The 25,075-nt window shown below is 38.3% G+C and overlaps 1 protein-coding gene across 1 annotated transcript in view; it reads left to right on the plus strand.

Annotated features, from left to right (window-relative positions):
- PARL (presenilin associated rhomboid like) overlaps positions 1 to 25,075 on the plus strand; it is a 46,612-nt gene that overhangs the window by 7,992 nt on the left and 13,545 nt on the right. The window contains exons 2-7 of the mRNA XM_026007244.2: positions 1,429 to 1,624; positions 2,294 to 2,434; positions 4,907 to 4,955; positions 19,169 to 19,264; positions 19,849 to 19,998; positions 21,852 to 21,922. Of these exons, the coding sequence (XP_025863029.2) occupies positions 19,231 to 19,264; positions 19,849 to 19,998; positions 21,852 to 21,922 (255 nt within the window). The 5' untranslated portion in view covers positions 1,429 to 1,624; positions 2,294 to 2,434; positions 4,907 to 4,955; positions 19,169 to 19,230. The remainder of the gene's footprint in view (positions 1 to 1,428; positions 1,625 to 2,293; positions 2,435 to 4,906; positions 4,956 to 19,168; positions 19,265 to 19,848; positions 19,999 to 21,851; positions 21,923 to 25,075) is intronic.

A 25,075-nucleotide genomic window follows, 5' to 3' on the forward strand; every position in this document is an offset into this window, starting at 1 on the left:
AGAGTTGGTTTTTAATTGGATGGTAAAAATAAAGGAGAAAACACCAAAATGACATTTAGATTTTTAACTTCAGCGATTGAGAGAGCTGTGGTTTCTCTGAAAGTCTTTCTCGGAAAGACTGAGGAAGTCAGAAAATGGAACTGTTTGTAGAGGAGGAGTTTCTTATTGAATATATTGGTTTTAAAATAAGAGCATATCCAAATCAAATTCAGTATACAGATGGAAATACAAGACCACAAGATTGAAATTAGGACTAAGAAAATATATTTAGAAGTCATCACTGGCCACAGAAATACATTTATTCAGCTAAAATGTTGGAAGGCCTGTCTGATTTCTGCTTTCAAGGAGCTTTGAGTCTAGGAGGATGGTATATTTAGAGTACAATGAGAACAAACAGGAAAAGGCCTCTACTTTGTCTACTTAAGGAAATTTTACAAAAGAAAAAATTCTTCATGAATTTATATGGGTTGAGTTTGAAAGAAGAGCATGTAAAGGAACTATTGGAGACTTTGAACGTATCTATCACTAAGGGATAGGAAGAATGGGGAGAAGCCATCAAGAAAGTGAATTTGAAGAAAAGGAATGAGATCTTACAGGAACTGGGTAGGGCTGGTAAGTGTGGTCAGTAGTGTCAATGTTTTGAGGTCAAGCTATGAGGACTCAAAACAACAAAACCCTTTATAAAACATTTGGCAGGTGTCCCCAGAGCTGAGTGATATAAATAGGGGGAGAAGTAGGGAAAATCCATCAACTTAGAATGATCAGTCTTTCTATAAAAGAAAGCAATTATTTGAATTTGGAGTGACTTTGAGGATAATCCTTATATTTAAATGTTTGTCCTAGAAATTGAACAAACTTCAAACAAAATAACAAAGCCATTCTGTGCAAATTCACACTGACAAGTTGGATGGAGTTCTCCAGCTTTTTTTTTTTTTTTAATTTTTTTTTCAATTTATTTATTTATGATAGTCACAGAGAGAGAGAGAGAGGCAGAGACACAGGCAGAGGGAGAAGCAGGCTCCATGCACCGGGAGCCCGACGTGGGATTCGATCCCAGGTCTCCAGGATCGCGCCCTGGGCCAAAGGCAGGCGCCAAACTGCTGCGCCACCCAGGGATCCCGAGTTCTCCAGCTTTTTCCCAGACTCCGAACTGTGTGTAGAGGAGGGAGACAAATAATTTTGCTGATTGATAACACAAGTTAACAATCCAGACAAATTCACTTTAAAGTTGCTGTGGTTTGTGTGTCTCTGTCCCCTTTTCTAGAAGGGCACAGTTCAGTATTTTGACTTAGAACCCTAGCTGGAAGTAGGAATATTGGCTTCTTTGGGGGCTATGGAAGGAGAGCAGATGCAGGCCGAGGGTGAGGGTCATGGAGGTTGATGTTTGCAAAATGCAGCTGTTGCTAATCTCTCATTTTCCCCTTAAAGGTTTAACTTTTTTATTCAGCAAAAATGTGGATTCAGAAAAGCACCCAGGAAGGTTGAACCCCGAAGATCAGACACAGGAACAAGTGGTGAAGCATACAAAAGAAGTGCTTTGATTCCTCCTGTAGAAGAAACAGTCTTTTATCCTTCTCCCTATCCTATAAGGACCCTTGTGAAGCCCTTGTTTTTTACTGTTGGGGTAAGTGCTCATGTCACCAGGAGTTATTTATCTTGCTGCTGCTGTAGTAAGGAAGTATATTTGTCTTATTTGGGCTCCCTTAAAGACAAGTAGAAGGGGATTGAAAGCATCTGGGTATCTGGGGAGTCATGAATGATTTTGGGAAAGCAAGAATTTAACAATTGCTATTGTTACTATTTTTTAGGGAGCTTATATGCATGCGTGGGGGGAAGGGGCAGAGGAAGAGAGAAAGAATCTTAAGCAGCCTCCATGCCCATTGGGGGCTCACGGAGGCTCTGTCTCATGACCCTGAAATCGTGACCTGAGCTTGAAATCAAAGATACTTACCCAACTGAGCAAGCCAGGTGCTCCTAATAATTGCTATTAGAATCTGATTCACTTCTGTATGCCCTGCAGAAGAAACTTATGGCTCTCTTATTTGGGATAACATTTTATGTGGTATTTTGAATTTTATTTGAAAATTTCTAACTATAAACAGGCCCCAGGGTAAAGTTAATAAAATGGGGAGAACAGTTAAATATTCTTTTCACCTAATTAAGTTTCACTATGCCAGATGTTTCTGTTCCTTCTGTTGATTTTGCAAGAAGCAATGAAAATGAAATATTGTTCTTAGATCTTTGTTTTGATCTCTTTTTCTTTTGAATTTATTTTGTGATATGTTTTATATAGTTTACAGGCTGTGCATTTGGATCAGCTGCTATTTGGCAGTATGAATCACTGAAATCCAGAGTCCAGAGTTATTTTGATGGTATAAAAGCTGATTGGTTGGATAGCATAAGACCACAAAAGGAAGGAGACTTCAGAAAGGAGGTAAACATGGCTTTCTTTGTTCTACTTGATCACAAGTTTAGAAATCTGGTTATTTGTTAAGTGTTTTTAATGATGATAACATTTACATCAGGGGATACAAAGTTATTGAACTTAGTATTCTTTAGGGTCATTTCATTGCAATATCAGTGCTTTTTTATACGTCTGGCAGTAATGTACTTGACGGTATTCTAGGTTTGTCCCTCTACCCACATGTATCAAAAATCACTGGATAGTTGCTAAAAATTAATGGGCTGGGGTTTCAGCTCTACCAAAGTTTAAGGGCTACTGTTTTGCATTACCTGCTGAATTGTTTTAGAGTATGTAGTAGAATCGCAGGCATTTTTTTCAAAGCATCTATGCCTTAGGTGTAGAGATATTATGTGGATTTTATTTTATTTATTTATTTTTTTTAAGATTCATTTATTTATGATAGAGAGAGAGAGAGGCAGAGACACACACAGGAGGAGGGAGAAGCAGGCTCCATGCCGGGAGCCCGACGCAGGACTCGATCCTGAGACTCCAGGATCACACCCTGGGCCAAAGGCAGGCGCTAAACCACTGAGCCACTCAGGGATCCCCTGTTATGTGGATTTTAAAAGGCTGCTCAGTGTGGGACGCCTGGGTGGCTCAGCAGTTGAGTGTCTGCCTTCAGCTTAGGGTGTGGTCCTGGGATCGAGTCCCACATCAGGCTCCCTGCGAGGAGCCTGCTTCTCCCTCTGCCTGTGTCTCTGCCTTTCTGTGTCTCTCATGAATGAGTAAATAAAATCTTAAAAAAAAAAAAAGCTACTCGGTGACATGATGTTTACACACCTCTGTTAACTACGCACTGTAGAATATTTCTCCCTCGGGATAAAGTTGAAAAGGGCACAAAATATAGAGCTTTTAGAGCTTTTCATTATTTCGTATGCAAGTTGGTGACCCTCTTTCAATTTAATTGATTTTTTATTTTTTTACAAATACTGCCTATAAGATAAAACATACTTCTTTCACCTGACAGTACTTAAGTGAGCAGGGAGGCCCTAAGTTAATGTGTGGATCCAGGTTCATTTGGTTTTCAAGCACCTTTGTTTTTTGTTGATTTGTTTTGTGTTTGTTTTTATTTGTTTTGATATGTGTGTGTGAGAGAGTTTCTCCTATTAGTTTTCTCCTAATGATAATTCAGGGTCCTTTGAAGTACAAAGAAGTATTCATTCTTCACTTCTTCACTTCCCCATAGACTTCACTTCTTCACTTCCCCATAGACAAATGCAAGAAGCCTGAGCCTTACCTGGTTTAGAGAGGTTTTGTGTCAAGAGGACAATGGGTGTGATTATTTGCATGTGAAAGCCACAGTAGCTAACAGTGATTAATTCAGAACAGTATGTTTAAGAAGTTAGTAACACCTGTTTCATAATGCTGGATTCCTTAGAAAGCTACAGGTTTCCAGCATGTCTATATTATAAAGTATTTTTAAAGATTTTATTTATTTATTTATTTATTTTTAATTTTTATTTATGATAGTCACAGAAAGAGAGAGAGAGGCAGAGACACAGGCAGAGGGAGAAGCAGGCTGCATGCACCGGGAGCCCGACGTGGGATTCGATCCCGGGTCTCCAGGATCGTGCCCTGGGCCAAAGGCAGGCGCTAAACCGCTGCGCCACCCAGGGATCCCTAAAGATTTTATTTATTTTAGATCATGAGCTTGGTGGGGAGGAGAGCGTGTGAGCATGTGAGCTTGTGTTCTTGCACTTGAGCAGGGAGGGGTAGATGGAGAGGGAGAAGCAGAGAATCTCAGGTGGACTCTGCCCTGAAGGTGGAGCCCAACGCGGGTTTTGATCTCAACACCCTAAGACCATGACCTGAGCTGAAACCAAGAGTCAGACGCTTAATCAACTGAGCCACACAGTTGCCTCTATATTGTAAAGTTTTGATGGCCCAAGTTGGTTCTTTAGAATGGTGAAAAGTGACACAAGCAGTATATACATGAGCACATAAGCATGGGTAACAGCATAGGGAGAGGGACAAGCATGCTCTCCGCTGAGCAGGGAGCCCAATGCAGAGCCAATCCCAGGACCCTGGGATCACTGTGTGAGCCGAAGGCAGATGCCCAACCAACTGAGCCACCCAGGTGCCCCTTTGGGCGCCTAGAATTTAAAACTCGATTGGACCTTGGTGAATAAATCACTTAACCTTGATACCTGTATATAATCTGATAGTGTGCTAGGTGTTTTATGTTATTAATATTCCTCACAATATTGCTAGGTACCTATGTCTCCATTTTTAGAAATTATTTGTCTGAGGTCACAGAGCTAAACAGCGGCTCTGCATGGAGATTGTAGCCTCACTAAATCACCTGTTTCTATTTTGCCACATATCTATTGTCTGTTTATTGGTAATATTTACACAGGAATATTTTTATGCACAAAGCATTTTCATTTTCCTAGCCTGAAAGTATTTACCATATGGTGATAGGCAATTTTCCTTCTGTTTTAGATTAACAAGTGGTGGAATAACCTAAGTGATGGCCAGCGGACTGTGACAGGTTTGTGTTAGCTTACACGTTTTAGCCATTCAAGGGAAGAGAAATCAAACCAAAAGGTACAGTATGTCACAGTCAATGGCTTTTGTGTACCCTGCTCAACAGTGGTTTAGAAGACAGAGTCTGTACCTTCAGGCTAATGTAATATTTTATAAAAAGTAGTGTGACATAAAGGTGTGCATGATGTTCTGGATCACTTATTTTCTAATTTGACCTAGTATGATACTGATCAAATAATCTTTGTTGTAGAATCCTAGCTTGTGAAATAGGTTCTGAGTAATTATTACTTCCCCTGTTAAAGAAATTAAAGGGGACATTGATTAAGTACCTTCTTTATGCAGAATGCTTTATACACATTCTCTCCCTACCTCACAGGGTTGCTTACCGGGTAGTTCTCTCCCTTTTTACCAATAAGGAAACTGGCTTTCAGAGAAGGAACTTTTCAAAGGTCACACTGCTAGTAAGTAGTAGAGCTAAGTTTTGAAACCCAGGTCTGTCTCATTCTAAAGCTAATTTTCTCTTTACTGCACCATGCTGTTTTTAAAGTTTTTATTTATTAAATAAATGTAAGCATGCCATGCATGTCACCATGATAATTTTTGTCTGTTGTCAATTTTCATGGAAAGATAAATCCAGCTCTTCAATGTAATACTTGTACAGGATTTTATGGACTTAGTTATTTGAGAATTTGGGGAAATGGATTTGAAAGTTTAACAATTGTGCAGATAGGGAAAATGTCTTCTAGAGAAATAGCAAAATACTGCTTTTTCTTAAATATGGTTAGACTTAATGGTACTCTTAATTTTCTTTACCTACCTAAGAGGAGAAAAAATGCTCATCTTTCTTCCTTTGGGCTCTTTGTTTAGAAGATTTACTTTTTCTCTCTCCTTGTTAGAACCTGAACTGGTCTTCAAGCTTATGGTTTAGACATTGTTTCCTGCAGTAACTGTTACCAGACCAAAGTGAATCTGCTCCTTGGTGAATTATAGACAGAGACTATATCAGGTTGGAGTTGCTCAGAGTTATCTTTATTTGTACAAATGAGACCATGGGAAATAATTTCCAAAGCCATGACTCCTTTCATCAGGGCTTGGGGTGAATATTCAGAAGGGTAAAAGATTTTAATATAATGAAGCTGAGGTAGCAGGCACTTTCTGACTCACCTACACAGGCTTCCTCCTCAAATATTTCTTATCCTGTTATAGCAGTTCATTAGTTTCTAAAAGATGAAAGTGACAAGCCGAAGCTTCTGGGAGTGTCCTAGATTTAGTGGGTCATGAGATCTTGTCAGTAACAGGTGCTTTAATATTTCTGAACTCATTGCACTTTTTTTTTTTTAAAAAGATTTTATTTGAGAGGGAAAGAGATCATGGGAGAAGGGCAGAGGGAGAAGCAGACTCCCCTCTGAGCAGGGAGCCTGATGCTGGGCTCCATCCCAGGATCCCGGGATCATGACCTGAGCTGAAGGCAGGCAGTTAACTGACTGAGCCACCCAGGCATGCACCTCTCATTGCACTTTTTAATCATTTATTTATTTTTTAAGATTTTATTTATTTTAGAGAGTGCACGCATGTACAAGTAGAGGGAGGAGCAGAGGGAGAGGCAGAGAATCCTTAAGCAGAGTCCCTGCTGAGTATAGAGCCTGAGGTGGGGCTGGATCCCAGGACCCCAAGATCATGACCTGAGCTGAAATCAAGAGTCTGATGTTTAACCCACTAAACTGTCCAGGCGCCCTATACTTTTTAATCATTTATAGCACAGCTTGCCTTATGTAATTGTACATACAACATCCTTAAGGACAACAGTGAGATTTTTCATTTTTTAGAGCAATTAGCACATGTCTTCCACACAGTAATGGCACTTGACTAAAAATCTGCTGAGTGAATGAATATTGAATGGGCTCTTGAATCAAAAGATTGAGATTTTTCAAAGGTATATTGCTATACTGTAGAATTGCTTAGTCAGTAAGGTCTTAATAAATAGAATACCTTCAAAGACAGCTCCATAATAGCTCATCTGTTTTCATTGGGATTAACAGGGTTTTTCGTTTGTTTGCTTGTTTTCTGAAAGTAACTAAAGTTAACATTATTTCCTTAGGGTAGTAAAGTTTTTATTTCCTTTGATATTTTCAGAGTATCTCATAGTTAGTTAACACCTAGTGTTTTTTGAAGATAGTAAAGATTTTATGTCATTAAATATTTGAAGAAACCTTGGGATTAAAATGTAAAACATTTCTCATGCCAGTAAATACCTTATACAAAGAAGTTGGTATTTGGAGACCACTGAAAATCAGAATTCTTTCCCCAGCCTTTTTATCTTAGTCAAATCCGTTATTTGACACATAGGATATAGCAGTAGAGAGAGAGAGAGACATTTTGATCTAACTGGCAGCTTGAGTGTAAAGTGCTTTGAATCACAGAAACATGAACAGTCATGCTAACTCCTTATTATGAGGTTATCTAAGTGACTTTTAAGTGCTGAGGAGATGCTGTCCCTGGGAGTAACTTTTTCAAAGGAACTAGAGAACTAGTCTTTTTTTTCTTTTTTTAAAGATTTTATTTATTTATTAGAGAGAGAGAGAGAGAGAGAGAGAGAAAGAGAACAAGCCAAGGGGAGGGTCAGAGGGAGCAGCAGACTCCCCACTGAGCAGGGAGCCTGATGCAGGGCTTGACCCCAGGACCCTGGGATTATGACTTGAGCAGAAGCAGATGCTTAACCAACTGAGCCACCAAAGTGCCCCTAGAGAACTGATCTTCATCCTCCCTGCTCTCCCTTTGGTTGGTTGGGGATTTTTTTTTTTCTGGTGTTAATCTTAATTACTACACAGAAGTATCTTCCCAAACTTCACCTTGCTTTGAAAAAAAAGTTCACTTGGTATTTGTGGGAGCATCGAGTAGCATTCTTCAAGTTAGACTTGTCCCTGGTGCTTTTACACTTCAATTAGTTTCCTATTGTATTGCCTTGTTCTGCAGGGGTTTTAAGCCTGTACTGGAGGTCCCTAGGCAACCCGCAATTTCTCTCAAATAGATAAGGAGAGTATTTCCCCTACCTTTCTAGCTTTCAGGTATGTCTGTGAGATACCTGCCAGGTTTTCTAGTAGCTCAGCAGAATGCTGACTTTACTATTTTGGGATTTAGGTAAAGCAGAGAGAGAGAAACCTGCCAAATTGTTGTATCTGATGGAGGAGGAGATGCAGAGGAGGAGGGGAAGAGAAACCTCAGAAAACAGTGCCCTATTTTCTCTGCTAGTCCATGTGTATCGTCAGCTCCAAAGTTAGTCACTATCGCACCCTAGGGCCTTATGCCTTCTGCCCCAACCTCTAAAAGTGTATTTTTTTAAATTTCATTTTTTTGCTATTTTCCTTCTACCAGGAATAGTTTATTTTTAGTTTTTATTTCCTTCCTTCTTTCCATTTTTAAGTAGGCTCTACACTCAATTTGGGGCTTGAACTCACAACCCTGAGATAAGAGTTGCATGCTCAGGGCACCTCACTGGCTCAGTCAGTTAAATGTCTGCCTTCGTCTCAGGTCAAGATTCCTGGGTCTTGGATTAAGCCCCATGTTGGGCTCCCTGCTCAGTGGGGAGTCTGCTTCTCCCTCTCCTGCCCCTCCCACTCTTGTTTTCCTCTCTTTGTCTCTCAAATAGATAAATCTTTAAAAAAATAAAAAGAGTCACATGTTCTACCAACTGAGCCTGCCAGGTGCCCCTAGTTTCAATTTTCTTTCCCTTTATACCTTTCAAAGATTTTGATCTATACCTCCTAGGCTAAGGTCTGCTTCCCTGCTCCTGAAGTTGCTGGTAAGGCAGTGTTAACTGGATCTAACTAATCTTAAACTTTTGTCACTTTTTCCTGAAATTCTTAGCTTCTCAGTCTTCTGACAAGTTATTTCTGGGTAAAGAAAAACAAAACTAATGTTTGAGTGCCAATTAGGCTTCAAGTACTAGGGTAGGTACTTTACATATGTGCTGTTATCCTATTATTAATCTTTTTATTTAAGATTTTATTTATTCACGAGAGAGACAGAGAGAGGCAGAGACACAGGCAGAGGGAGTAGCAGGCTCCCCACAAGGAGCCCGATGCCAGACCCAATCCCGGGACCGTGGGATCACACCATGAGCTGACGACAAGATGCTCAACCACTGAGCCACCCAGGCATCCCCCTTATTATTAATCTTAATTGTAAGAGCCCTTTTGGTGGTATTCTGATTGTTCACATTAAGTAACTGAGGCTCAGAGAAGTTAAATAACTTGTCTGAGCTCACACAGCTAGAAAGGGTAGGGATGGGGGGAATAAACTTTTTTTTTCCCCTCTCAAGTGCACTTCCTAGTTTAATATACATTTTATTTATTATATCTTTTCACTTTCTACTATAGCAGATCACCTCACCACTAACTTATCTTTCTGTTAACCACACTGCCACCTCCCAAACCAAGGTATCTGGGTGTTTATTGACAGCCCAAACTGCAGTGGCTTGTCCTAAGACAGCAGGCTGGCACTCAGGGATGAATGGGAGCCCTTTTTGTCTACTTAGGTTAGTCTTTGTCGTTGTAAAATGAATAAATGTGCATGGTAACAGGATAAAATAGTGTTAAAGAATATATAAAGTGAAAAATCTCTATAGATTTCTAGTTCTGCAGTTTTTAAAAAAAAAAAATTTATTCATGAGAGAGAGGGAGAGGCAGAGACACAGGCAGAGGGAGAAGCAGGCTCCATGTAGGGAGCCTGACGTGGGACTCGATCCCAGGACTCCAGGATCCCACCCTAGGCCGAAGGCTGCGCTGAGCCACTGGGGCTACCCTAGTTCTGCAGTTTCTGTTCCCATATTAACTACTGCCTTTTTAGTTATATTTGTATATTCTTCCAAAGTGTTTATATATAGGCATTTATACTCCTTTGCGCCTTGATTTTATTATTCTCTTGATATCTTAAAGGACACTGTATCAGTACAAATAAGTCTATTACATTCTTTGTTTTATAGAAGTATAATGTACATAGAAGAATATGCACATGTCAGATGTACAGTTTTCACATGAGCCCATCCGTGTAATTATAATATAGCACCTAGTTCAAGTTCAAAACTGGAAATTACCAGCACCCTGGGCTCAGAGTATTCTTTTTAATAGCCTTGTAGTAGTTCATGCAAATGATTACTATGTACCAAGTCTTCTATTAATGGATATTTAGGTTAGTTGTAGTCTTCAATAAATAATATTGCAGTGAATATCCTTATATAGAGATATTTGCACCCTTTTGCAAACGTATTTTTAGGATGAGTTAGTAGAAATAGACTTCGTAGGTCAAAGAGTATGTACTCTTAAAAGTTTATTGTCAGATTGTCTTAAAATAAGTTTTAAATATTTATTTAAATATCTATTTAAATTTAAACATCCTCCAACAACCTACAGAATCTAAGTCATTTATTTCTAAAAGTTGCTCACAGGGGAGGTTACGTATTCTCATTTATAGGGAAGGTGCAGAGAACCCCTTCTGTGGTTAGTTTGTAAATGTCTTTGTCTACCTTACTGTGAATTTGCTCCATTCTTTCCATCTGCCTTTGTCAGTTCTAACTATCTGTATCCCAGTTGGAAGATTTAAGATAGATGGTCTTTCTGAATTTCCTCTTGATTCCAGGAAGCTGTAGGACCAGTCCTCAGCTAGTTTTGTTGATACTGCCCAGGAAGAGAAATTATAGTCACTGCGTGAAGCCAACAGGATGATCCCTATGCCTATAATTGTGCTTCCCAGGGAACCTGAGGTAGGAATCACTTGAGCTCAGTTCTTTGGTTGTCGTGGATGTATATATTTGATAGTGTCTGGACTGGCTAGGTCTAGCCTCCCTCAGGTAGGGAAGCTGTGGAGAGGTGAGCTGGCCTACTGCATCAGCAGAGGGGATCTTGTTCTTAGCTACTAGCCTCCAGGTGGGATAGTAGGTCCTTTTTCAGAAAAGGAGAAAAATAGACTGAGATTACTGAACCAAGGAGTGATTCCCAAATTAGTGTATATTTCTTTTACTCAAGATATTATTCATATATCTTAAAATTTGTCTTTTAAAAGTATGCAGTTCAGTGGTTTTTATTGTATTCACAAGGTTGTGCAACTATCATACTCTAATCCCAGAACATTTTCATTATCTCAAAACGAAACTCCATACCTGTTAACAATCACTCCCCATCCTCTTCTTCCCCTCAGCCGTAAGCATCCCCTTATCTATTTTCTCTCTATAGATTTGCCTGTTCTGGATGTTTCATATAAATGGAATCACATACATACCCTTTTATGTCTGCTTCATTCACTTCGTGTGATGTTTTCAAGGTTCACCTAAGTTGTGGCATATGTCAGTACTTCATTTCTTTTTATGGTTAAATAATATTCCGTTATAAGGATGTATCACATTTTGTTTACTCATATGTTGATGGATATTTGAGTTTTTTCCACTTTTGGCTATTATGATAATGCAGTGGACTTTTTTGGTATACATTTTCTTCCTCACTCCTCCCTCCGTCTCTTTCTTTTCTATTTTATTAATTTGACAGACCACAAGCAGGGGGAGTAGCAGACAGAGGGAGACGGAGAAGCAGGCTGGGAGCCTGGTGTTGGACTCGATCCCAGGACCCTGGGATCATATGACCTGAGCTGAAAGCAGCAGCTTAACTGATTGAGCCACCCAGGCACCCTTTTGTATACATTTTCATGTAGATATACCTTCATTTCTTTTGCTAATATATACCTCGAGTGGAATCATTGGGTTGTATGGTACTCTTATTTAACTTTTTTTTTTTTTTTGAAGATTTTACTTACTTACTTACTTACTTACTTATTTATTTATTTGAGACACAGAGAGAGAGGCAGAAACACAGGCAGAGGGAGAAGCAGGCTCCATGCAGGGAGCCCGACGTGGGACTCAATCCCGGGTCTCCAGGATCACACCCCGGGCTGAAGGCAGACGCTAAACTGCTGAGCCACCAGGGTTGCCCTTGTTTAACTTTTTAAAATTGTGGTAGAAACAAAAAATGTACCATGTTAGCCATTTTTAAGTTTACAGTTCAGTAGTGTTAAGTATGTTTACTTTGTTATAAAACATCTATAGAACTCTTTTGTCTTATAAAACTGAAACTCTATGGACAATTTCAACTTTTCCCTCTCCCCTTCAGCCGCTAGTAACCACCATGCCACTTTGTTTCTATAAATTTGACTATCTACCTCATTTAAGTGGAATCAAACAGTACTTCTGTTTTTTGGCTCATTTATTTCACTTAGCATAATATCCTCAAGATTCATCCATGTTGTAGCATGTGATAAGATTTCCTTCCTTCTTAAGGCTAAGTAGTTTATTCCATTGTATGTACATACCACATTTTGTTCATGCATTTATTCATTGATAGACTTTTGGATTGCTTCTACCTCTTGGCTACTGTGAATAGTGCTGCTGTAAACATTAATATGCAAATATCTCTGAGATCCTGCTTTCAGTTCTTTTGGATATATACCTGGGTATATCTCAAAAGTTGGATTTCTGGATTATATGGTAGTTTTATTCTGAATTTGAGGAATTTCCATACTGTTTTCCACAGTGGTTGTACTGTGTATTTTATTTTTAAGTAATCTCCACATCAAATATGGGGCTCAGTCTTACAACCCTGACATCAAGAGTCACATGTTCTGCTGACTGAGTCATCCAGGTGCCCTGTGGTTGCACAGTTTACAACCCCACCAGCAGTGCACAAGAGTTCTGATTTCTCCACATCCTTGCCAGGACTTACTTCCTTCTGTGTTTTCTTTGGTTTTGTTTTTTATTTATTCATGAGAGACACAGAGAGGCAGAGACACAGGCAGAGGGAGAAGCAGGCTCCATGCAGGGAGCCCAATGTGGGACTGGATCCTGGGTCTCCAGGATCACACCCCAGGCTGCAGTCAGCGCCAAACTGCTGCACCACAGGGGCTGCCCCATGCATGGGCTTTTAAGAGCGAGAAACTGAGCAAGGGGTGGGGAATGGAGGGACAGGTAGAGGGAGAGAGAGAATCCCAAGCAGACTCCACTGTCAGTGAAAAACACCACATGGGGTTCAGTCTCAGTATCCTGAGATCATGACCTGAGCTGAGATCAAAAGTCAGATGCCCAACCAACTGAGCCCCCGAGGTGTCCCTGGACAAAAGTTTTTGGGTTTGATGTCCCATTTGTCTATTTTTGATTGTATTCCTTGTGCTTTTGGTGTCCTGTCGAAGAAATCATTGCCAAGTTCAATGTTACAAGGCTTTTCCCCTGTGTTTTCTTCTAGGAATTTTATGGTTTTTGTTTTCACATTTCAGTCTTTAATCCATTTTTAGTTAATTTTTGTATGTGGTGTTAAGAGTCTAAGTTCATTTGTTTGCATGTGGATATCTACTTTTCTCCATATTTTCTTTTAGAAGAATTGCCAAATTGTTTTTTAAAGTGGCTGCACCATTTTACATTCCCTCAAGAACTGTATGAGGATTCCATTTATTGTCTTTGTTTTCTAGTATATCAGTGACACTGTACGTATTAATTTCCCATTTCCCCTTCCTCTTAACCCCTGGTGACTACGATTTCTATGTCTCTGAATTTGCCTATACCTCATATAAGTGGAATTGTAAAATACATTTTTTGTGTCCAGCTTCTTTTGCTTAGCATACTGTTTTTGCAGTTCATCCATATTGTAGCATGTATCAGAATTTCTTTTTTTATTTTTTTAAGGCTTAGTCATTTTTCCATTTTATGTGTACACCACATTTTGTTCATCTGTCAATGGGTATTTGGGTTTCAGTCTTTGGCTGTTACGAATTCTGTTCCTACAAACATTCGTGTACAAGTTTCTACTTTGTGTCCCTTCTTTCAGTTCTTTGGGGTATATATATAGTCAGAGGTGGAATTGTTGGATCATGTAATAATTCTGTTTAATTTTTGAGGAACTGCTAAGATCATGACCTGAGCCAAAGTCAAGAATCAAACATTTGAAACTGACAAAGCCACCCAAGTACCCCTGTCCCTTCATGCTTATATGGAGAAATGTCTGTTTAAATTCTTTGCCTGTTTTAGAGTAGTCTTTTTATTTTTAAGAATTCTTTATATATTCTGGATTCTAGATCCTTATTAGATACATGATTTGCCACAAGCTAGAAAGAGGGAAGGAAAGACTCTTCCCAAGAGTCTTCAGAAAGAAGCATGACCTAGCAACAACTTGATTTCAGACTTCCAGCCTCCAGAACTTTAAGATAATACGTTTCTGTGGTTTTAAGTCACCAAGGCTGTGGTAATTTATTATAGCGGCCCTAGGAAAGTAATAAACTGGTGAAGCCATCTGGTTCTGGGCTTTTCTTTGTGAGAAGTTTTTGGGTTTTTTTTGTTTTTTTTTTTTAATTATAAATTCACTTTCTTATAGGCCTATTTAGACTTTCTTTTTTTTCTTTTTTTTAAAAAATATTTTATTTCTTTATTCATAGGAGAGACAGAGAGGCAGAGACATAGGCAGAGGGAGAAGCAGGCTCCCTGTAGGGTGATCCCCAGGATCACAGTGTGAGCCACAGGCAGACACTGGACCACTGAGCCATCCAGGTGCCCATGACTTTCTTTTTCTTGAGTCAGTTTCGGTAGTTTGTATCTTTCCAGGAATTTGTCAGTTTCATCTGATTTCTCATTTGTTGGTATACAATTGTTCATAGTATTCTCTTATAATCCTTTTTATTTCTGTAAGGTCAGTAGTAACATTCTTTCATTCCTCATTTTAGGAACTTGAGGTGGTGTTTTTTTTTGTTTTTTTTTGTTTTTTTCTTTGTCAATCTCCCTAATGGTTTACCAATTTTATTGGTCACTTCAAATAACCAACTTTTGGTTTCATTGATTTTTTTTTATTTCTCTATTTTTCTGTTCCTTCATCCAAACTATTATTTCCTTCTTTTTGCTTGCTTTGGGTTGGCTCTTTTTATTTCTCTAGTTTTTTAAAGTAGAAGGTAGGTTATTGATTTGAAATCTTTATTCTTTTTTAATGTAGGCATTTACAGCACTACTTTTGCTGTACCCTGTAAGTTTTAGTATTGTTTTAGCAGCGTGGGTTGTCAAAACAAAATACCATAGACTGAGTGGCTTAAACAACAGAAAATTATTTTCTCAAAATTCAGGAGGGTAGAAGTCCAAGATCAAGGTGCCATCATGGTTGGATTCTGGTAAGAAGTCTCTTCTCTCTTCTGCCACCTTCTTGCTGTGTCATATTTCAGAGAGAGAGCAAGAGCAAGCTCTTCAGTATCTTATCTCTCTTATACGGAAACTGATCCCCTCAAGGGGGACCCACCCTCATGCCCTCATCTAAGTCTAATTACCTCCTAAAGACTTCGTCCCCAAATACCATCACATTAGGGCTGTGTAATGAATCTTAGTGGAACATAATTCAGTCCATAGCAGCTAAGTTACATTTATGTTTTCAATCATCTCAAAGTACTTTCTAATTTACTTCATGATTTCTTCTTTGGCCCAGTGGTTATTTAGGAATATATTAATTTCCACAAATTTATGACTTCACCCAATGTATTATCGATTTGTAATTTTATTCCATTGTGGTCAGAGAGCATACTTTATATAATTTCAGTGTTTAAAATTCATTGAGACTTGGTTTTTGGCCGAACATATTGTCTGGTCTATCCTTGATAATGTTACATGTGTGCTTGTAAAGAATGTGTTGTTTGTGTTTTTTCTTCCTTAAGATTTTACTTATTTTTTAAGATTTTATTTATTCACTTGATTGAGAGAGAAAGGAAGCATGAGTGGGAGAAGCAGACTCCCCACCCAACGCAGGGCTTGATCCCAGGATCTGGAGATCACGACCTGAGCTGAAAGCAGATAGCTTAACTGGCTGAGCTATACAGGGACCCCTTAAGATTTTATTTTTGAGCAATCTCTACAACCCAGTATGGGGCTCTAACCTACAACCCCAAGATCAAGAGTCACGTGCTTTACCAACTGAGCCAGTGGGGTGTCCCAAGAATGTATTGCCTTGTTGTTGGGTATTTTGTTTTATTAAGTAGGCGTCACATCCAGTGTGGAGCCCAACATAGGGCTTGAACTCACCATGTTAAGATCAGATACTTAATCAACTGAGCCACCTAGGTGCCCCTGTTGAGTGTTATATAGATGTCTGTCGGGCCTACTTGGTTTATAGTGTTGTTCAAGTCTTATTTCCTTGCTGATCATTTTATCTGTTACTACAAATAAGGTATTGAAGTCTCCAACTATTACTATTGAACTGTTTCTTTCTCCTTTTAAGTTCAATTTTTGCTTTATATATTTTGGGATTCTATAGGAGCATGTATGTTTGTAATTGCTATATTGATATATCAAGAAGATGTTGTGTCTTCTTGGTCCTTTTATCATTCTATAATGTCCTTCTTTGTGTCTAATAATAAATATTATCTTAAAGCCTATTTTTTTTTTTTTTTTGTTAGGTTTGTGGTATACAAGAACCTAGGACTATATTGAGGCTTTATAAGCTCCTGTGGACATCTCATTCCTTAGCTTTTCCTTTTAAGATTTTTGTTTGGTCTTTTGTTTACTCCAAAAATTATCCACCATCTTAGGCAGCCATGAACGTAAAAACACTTGCCTGATATTGTTTCTGACAAATGCCCTCTGTGAAAAGGAATTTTGCATTTGAGGTTTCAGTCAAGTCCAATATAGACATCCTTGCAAGTGGAGTCTTGCAGGGAACTATTATCAGGTCAGATGATAACAATTCTTTGGGAAGGAGGCTTTAAAAGAGTTCCAGCTCCATTGTGCTACCTCTCGTGGTTGTGAGACTGCATGGGAAATGTGGATTGTTTTTATAACTTATTGCTTCAACTTGTAGCTGGAAAAGGAATGGGACCAGGGCAAGTTAAAATGCCCAAAATTTTCTATTCCTATTGAGATTTGCCATTTTTCTTAAATACTGACTTGCTACAGGCCTTTAGCTAGTTTCCAAGAGTTCTGAATAAGTTGATTCTGACAGGGTTTTTTTTTTTTTTTTTTTTGCCAATTTTTTCATTGCTTTGTGAAGGAAAGAATTTTTCAAAGTCCTTATTACTTCATCACTCTCTCTAACGTAATCCACTGCATCCCTTTTGGTAAAGGTAGGTGTTGAGGCAGCAGCACACTTACCAAATCAACAGTGTCAAGTTTGTCTAAGAGTTTACTGAGTCAGGAGGAGGCAAGTAATACTCCTTTTAAATGGAGATAAAAGCAAAGACCTTAAGCAGTGCTACTTCTCAAAGGAAAAGGAGGAGGAGGGAACCATTATTTGAGTTTCTGAATACTGCATTTGAGTGCATGCAGTAATTTTGTTTAAGCCTGATTGTCTTTGCGATCATGGAGTCCTGGAGCCAAACTATTCTCAGATCTTCTTTATCCCAAGGTACCAATCACTATGTACAGCCTAGGCCTCAGAGAATTTTCTGGGTAATAAAGATATTTCTTATAAAAGAAACTAAGGAAACCCAAGCAACACTAATCACTGCTCACTTCCTTAGGATAAACCCTTTGAGGTCTGTTCCTTCACCTGAGGAGGCTCTACCCTTCCTTTGCCCACCTTTCCTGCCCAGGGTTTCAGGCTCCTTGTTGGGAGGTATACATTGTACTCTCACTTGCCCTGCTTGTGACCTCTTTTCTCCATCCTTTCACGAATATTGTCCTTCTCACCATCTTTGAAAGACTTCTAATTAGTTATTTACTGAAGGTGCATAACAGCTGTCAGTTCCCACTAGTAAGACATGATAAAATTGATGGAATCATTCAGTTAATGCAGCAAAACACCGTTTCATGTGCCACGAAGAAAAAAATGTTTCCAGTTCATCTATGACACACCACCAGTTGTAAGATGCATCCTGATTACAGATATTAAAATGGAGGAAATGTCTTAGAATCTATGAAAAATGGTAGCTTCATTTCCTGCCTGACTCTCAAATGGGAGAGTGAAAACTGGAGACTAGTAATACCAGGGTATAGCTGAGAGCCTTAGTGAGTAAATATAGAAGCCAAAGGAAACTCCAAGATACAGCAGCCAGTGGGGATTATACAATGAATATCTTCTAAAATAAATCCTCTTACCAGAATGTTGCTGGAATCAGTGTTTACTATGATTGAAGAAGCTGAAAGGCCTTAGTTGCTTATTGATGAAAGAAACTGGAAGAATGAATAAATGTTTAAATTCCTTTAATTCAAAAAAAAATTTTAAAAAAAACAACAAAAAAATAAATTCCTTTAATTCAAATAGATGAGTGCCTGCTATATGGGCAAGGAGTTGTGGTACCTTAAAATTAATGTGTTTTTTAATGTTTGTAGCTTTTAAGAATAAATTTTATAATTTTATTTATTTGAGAGAGAGGGTGAGTGAGAGTGAGAGAGTGGGAGCAGGGGAAAGGGCAAAGGGAGAGGGAGAAGCAGGCTCTCTGCCGAGCAAGGGAGTCCAGTTCAGTGCTCAATCCTGAGACTCTGGGATCATGAGCTGAGCCAAAGGCAGATGCTTAACTGACTAAACCACCCAGGCACCCCAAGAATAACAATTTTTCACTAAAATGTTACTGAATAGTTAATTCTATCATTAAATAATAAACCTCAATTTAGTGATAGTTCTAGCAACATCAATTTCTTAAAAGTGAAAGTTACTCAACTCCCACATATAAACAGTTTCAAAAGCAGTTGGAAAATTCTTCCAGGTCATTCCTCAATTCTTATCTAAGAAGTATTTTTCTCAGACAAGTGGATCTTCATCTACCCAATGACACATAGATATTTCTGTAAGTTTAAGAAGTATATTATTCCCTGTGGAAAAAGAAGCGTGTTATACAATATAGCTTTTCTGATCTTGGCCAAAGAACCCAAATCTGTACATTACTTATCTCTGGCTTGCCATTTTCAAACAGTAATTATAGATCTGATTATTGCTTATTGAGAAGAGTAAACTGTTCTGAAGAAAGTGGATCTGAGTGAAGGAAGTTAGCTTCTAGAGCATTTGCAGTTTCCCAGGAATTTTCTGACTGTACCAGTGCATATAGTTTGATACTTAAAAACATTGATTTCACTCAACTTTCCTTAGCTTGCCCTGCCCCCACCCAACCCATAAGTATATAGTAATCTTAAATAATTGTGGTAGAAAATCTTATTCAGGTGGACTTTGTCAGACTTTCTTTGTTCCTATTTTTAACCTCCCTAAATTATAAATCTTTATTTTGTAGGTATCATAGCAGCAAATGTTTTTGTATTCTGTTTATGGAGAGTACCTTCTCTACAGCGGACAATGATCAGATATTTCACATCAAACCCAGCTTCAAGTAAGTCTACTTAATGACTTTATTTTGAAGTAGATGTAATATGAAAGAAATATGCTTTATGTTAATTGAAATGCTATAAAAAGGATGAGTTACTTGTCAATATTATAAGCAGAATCTAGAAGATAGACTATAAGTAAGCTCCTTGACCTCATTTCTCTTAGTGTTATGTCTCAGGTACCTAAAATGTGCCTTGCACCTAGTAGATAAGTATTTTTTAGTGACATAAGATGCATGATCACTACAAGTTTACTCTTGGAGGAGGATACTATTATGTACAACTGCATATCTGTAATTGAAATAATTTATGAAATCCTTTTTCTAAGTGATTTTTGCTATAAGGATAAGTTGCTTTCGTTGAACTGAGAATTTTTATTGGTTGCTTGCTAAAGTAGAAGAGAGAAATTTAGGATAACTTTTTGCCACTTTGAAAAATACTGTGGTAAACCGTCTTATTTAACTGGCTCTATTTTTATTTACTATGTTTGAATTTTTTATAATAGTAATGAAAAAAATCTAAAACAGATCATTTTTAGATCATGGTCGTGTGTCCTATGATTACCAGACTGTTTTTCATTCTCTTGTAGAGGTCCTTTGTTCTCCAATGTTGCTGTCAACATTCAGTCATTTCTCATTGTTTCACATGGCTGCAAATATGTATGTTTTGTGGAGCTTCTCCTCCAGCATAGTGAACATTCTGGGTCAAGAGCAGTTCATGGCGGTATACCTATCTGCAGGTAATAAACTTTAATATGGGGATCTTTCAGAGTATAAGCATTCCCACCTACCTGGAGGAGAAATTAAGGGAATGATTATAGTCATAGTCTACATATGAAGACTGTATGTAGAGAATTGTATAAATTGTATATAGAGAAGGATGCCACAGACTGGTGGCTTATTTTCTTTTCTGCTTCTCATCATGCTGGTTTCTTCTTAAGATTATAGGTATGTTTAGTTTTAAATCAGGATAGACAGGAGTTAAGGTTTAATATAGATTTTATAAATGTCATTTTTATCTCATTAGGCTTGGTTTCTTTAGATCAGGCCTACCATTTTATAAATCAGTGTTTCCAAGACTTCCTGGCTGTCTCAGTCATCTGGATCTTTGTTAAATAACCATAAAACTCATTTCCCATGGTGTGTTCAGTTTCCAGAAAGCTTTGGATCAGAGCTTTGTAATAAATTGTCAAGAATGAGTTTATTCTAACTTTGCTGCAAGCATATATCTTAGTCTGGAACAGTTCCAGTCATGGTCCTGGAGATAACACCATTTCCTTATTTCAACTAAGAAATGGTGGTAGTAGATTTCAGGTTCTAGATGCTACTAAACTGGCAATTGGTCAATTAAATTTTACCCCTCTCTTTGTAAAATGTACTTAATTAAAAACCACAAAGCATAAAAATTCATTTCTGAAATCTCTCTCTTTTTTTTTTTAGATTTTATTTATTTATTCATAGAGACACGGGGGGGGGCGGTGGGCAGAGGCACAGGCAGAGGGAGAAGCAGGCTCCACGCAGGGAGCCCGATGCGGGACTTGATCCAGGGTCCCCAGGATCAAACCCTGGGCTGCAGGCGGCGCTAAACCGCTGCGCCACCGGGGCTGCCCTCTCTTCATTTTTTTTAATTAAAAAAATTAAGTTTATTTTTTAAAAATAATCTCTGTACCCAGCATGGGGCTTGAACTCAGAACCCTGAGATCAAGAGTCACATGTTTTTCTGACTGAGCCAGCTAGGCGCTCCTGAACTCCCTTCATTTAAAAGCAGTATATCTGGGAATCATACTGTAGTGTGAAAGAAAGCACTTGAGAGCTTGAAGACAGAAGTCCTAGTTTTATTAGATCCTATTTCTGCTACTTGCTGTGTGATATTGTGGAAAAGACCATATACTTCTCTGAGGTAATGATACTTAGTCTCTCCTGACAAGGTGGTGTAGAAAGGATTAAATAGAAGCATTTACCGCAAGGCGCAGAATGAGTGCTTAGTATTAATTAAATATCCATGCATCTGGTCCCTTCAAACTAGAAACTGAGCAATATCTTTGGCCTGTAACAGAAGTGTGTAGTTCTTTTCTCAGGCACTAGTTGTATAGTAGGTAAGATGAGTCTGTCAGCTGCCATTAATTCCTGCTCTGTAGGAAGTTGTTTAAAATGAGCCATGTTCAGCTTAGATGACATCGGAGCCAGAGGGACTTGAAAAAGATCATCTAGTCTAGATCTGTGGCAGAGTCATTTGGCAAGCTGAGTAAAATATAGATTCTCTGGTCCTATTCCACAGAATCTGATTTAGTGTTTGGAGTATGGCCTAGAGGATTCCCAGACAGTTGGTGAGTTTGGAAATAGTCTTTTTCATGTTACAGATGAGAAAAGTGAGGACTGAGAAGTAAAGTGAATGATCCTGTGTCACTCAGTAAGTTGTGCAGTTGGTCAGACTCTTTAAAATATCTAGAATGATAGGGTAAGTTGTTTGTGCCTGCACCTTGTACTGACCTAGGTAGAGATCCGACACTGTTAGTCTCTATGAGGTGGAGATCAGAAATGGAAACCATTTTTATACTTCACTATAATGATCGAAATGTGACTTTTTTCCCAGGCGTGATTTCCAATTTTGTCAGTTACGTGTGTAAAGTTGCCACAGGAAGATATGGACCATCACTCGGTGCAGTAAGTGTTTCTAATGTAGATTTTCTAAATTTAGTTTTTAGCTTCATTTTGACATAATTTGAGGCTTACAGAAAAGTTGCATAATTATTACGATGACTTCCTATATACCCATTACCCTACTGTTAAGTACAGAACCACAGTACAATTATCAAAGCCAGGAAATTAACATTTGAGACAATGCTACTAACTAATCTGTATCTAACTTAGAATTTATATGTTTGTAGACCCTTTAAGCCTCAGGCTATAGCTTTTAACCATTGGTCATTTATATATACTTGATGTAACAGTACAAATCAAGAGGAGTAGTGAAAACAATGAGTGTTCGGTCTGGTCTCTAAAACCAGGTAGCCTAATCTAGCATTGGAAAATTCAAAATAATTACAGATTTGATTATGATGTTTAGTCACTACTTGAGTGTCTGCTAGGCAGATTAGACTAGTAGGCACTCTACTCAAGACTGGGGATTACCAAAAAAAAAAAAAAGACTGGGGATTACAGCCAGTGAGCAAGATGATCATAGTACCTGTCTTTAGGAGCTAAGTTCTGGATGCTTTAAAAACATAAAGACAAAAATACATTTTCTTTTGAGTTTAGTGGCAGATTTGTAGGCACATGGAAATCTTGGCATAACATTTCTCTAAAGACTTCATTTTATACATATTTATTATTTTTAAAAGATTCACTTATTTATTTGAGAGAGAGTGGTGGGAGTGGCAGTGGGAGGGAGAGAGAGAAGCAGACTCCCCATCAAGCAGGAAGCTGGATGCGGGGCTCTGTCCCAAGAACTGGAGATCACAACCTCAGACCCTAGCCAAAGGCGGTGGTTTAACCAACTGAGCCACCCAGACACCCTATTTTCTACGTATATAAATGCAGATCACTTAAATGCATTGAAATAGGGGGTTTCATATTTAAAGAAACTAAGAAAGGCAGCCCAGGTGGCTCAGTGCTGCCTTCAGCCCATCATGTGATCCTGGAGACCTGGGATTGAGTCCCACGTCGGACTCCCTGCATGGAGCCTGCTTCTCCCTCTGCCTGTGTCTCTGCCTTTCTCTCTCTCTCTCTCTGTGTCTTTCATGAATGAATGGATGGATGGATGAATAAATCTTAAAAGAAACTCTAAAAAGATTCAGTTTTAGAAGAATTCTTATGTAATCAGCCCATAATTTGTGTGTTCTTAATTTCCTAATGAGACATATACTTTTTCCTATAACCTACTGGATTTCTTAAGCCCTGCTTTTCCCTTAATGGAATGTTTTATATATAAAATTTTGTGCTGATATAATTTACGTATTTCAAATCCTATCCTTTACGTCATTAACCAACTAAGCACCTGTTATGTGAAGGCAACAGAGACCACTGGTATGAGTCAGAAATAGATTCTGACTTTAGTTGGGGAAAAAACATTATACACTATATGTAATACACACTGAAAGGGCTTAGTGTTCTCTAGAAGTCTTCAGGTGTTCTGAATGTGGGGAGAGTTTTTTCATTAACTGAGAGGATCTGGAAGGGCTTTTTTTTTTTTTTTTTTTTTAAGATTTATTCATTCTGGGAAGAGAGTGGGGGACGGTCAGAGAGAGACACTCCTCAAGCAGACTTTGCATTGAGTTCAGAGCCCAACACAGGGTTCAATTCCAAGACCCCAAGATCATCACCTGAGCCAAAATAAAGAGCTGGGTGCCCAACCAACTGAGCCACCCAGGCGCCCCTGGGAGGGCATTTTGATGTGCCTCCGGACAAGTATTCTCATTTTACAGATAAGAAACTGAAGTCCAAGATGAAAAGAGTGTGGCAGATATTTGGAATTAGACTGGGTTTGCGTTCCAGCTCTGCCACTTATCTGTGATTTCTAGAACATATTCCTGAACCTTTCTGAGCTTTAATTTCTCTATGTAAAATGGGGATAGCACATCTCTTCTGATCTGCAATGCAAGTGTGTTTAGAATGCTTAGCATAATAAGGAGCATGTACTAAGAAATGTGGTAGTGGTAGTTCCTGCTCAGAAATCAAAATTCTGTATAGCCATGTCAGGATAAAATCGTCCCCAATAATAAAGAAAATGAAATCATCAGAAATAATGGCATTTTTAATGAGAAAGCTAGAAAAAAATACTGTCGACAAAGTTGTGTTAGATGATGGGCTTCATCATAATCCTTTGTTAAAGGATAAAGGGGACCATTAAAGAATATTTGTCAATTAACATATTGGCACTAGAGAGCAAGAATACTGATGGGATTTTGATAACGGTTTTGTTAGACCTCTGTGTTTTCAGAATCTCACTTAAAAATTGTTTCTTAGTAGTTATTGGTAGGAAGCTTTCCCTAGTCTACTTTTCAAAAGTTTATTGTCTGTGAAATATAACCCTTAATCTTGAGATGGCAAAGATCAATAAAATGTTTGTTGTAGGAAACAGCATTTGTTAAAATGTTAGAGAAATTTTTTTCACTTAATGATGTAGTTTATCGTAGGGTGGATTTGCTCAGTAGCATTATGATAACTTGCTTACTATAACTTCATTGATGTAAGTATCACATTTAATCTGTATATAAAAATTCTCTGCTAAGTTAAGGAAGTATCTTTTTTTTGGAGGGGGGAAGTATCTTTAGTCTCTTCCTACAGGGTTGCAAGTAAAATGAAATGGTCACTAGAACAGATTCATATGGAGTTCTATTTTGATTTACCTATAGTGTCTGGAGTATATCTCTTTGTATAACTTTTTTAGTGTCTGCTCTAGGTATTCCAATATATATACACACATCACTTATTACAGTCTGCTGGTGGTGGTTGAGTGAAGTGAACCTTACCTCCCTTTTCATTCCTATGTCTTCTCCAAATTATACTTGTCTTAAATACTTGCTCCACATATATTTAGAATATTGGCCACTATTATTATAAGTGCTTCAATAATTAAGCATCATTTAGAAAAGTCCAAGGGAGGAGAAACCAATTATATTTATGCATAATTTTTACTTTTTCCATTGTTCTTCTGTCCTCATGTTTCAAGATTCTTCCATCGTTTTCATTTTATTTGGAGAATTAGCCATTCGTTTAGGTAGGTCTGCTGGTGATACTTAGGTTTTTCTTAGAACATGTCTGCCTCTTCATTTCTGGATATTTTCACTGGATAAGAAATTCCAGGCTGACATTTCG

This window comes from Vulpes vulpes, chromosome 3, assembly GCF_048418805.1.
Source record: "Vulpes vulpes isolate BD-2025 chromosome 3, VulVul3, whole genome shotgun sequence".
Lineage (NCBI taxonomy): Eukaryota > Metazoa > Chordata > Mammalia > Carnivora > Canidae > Vulpes > Vulpes vulpes.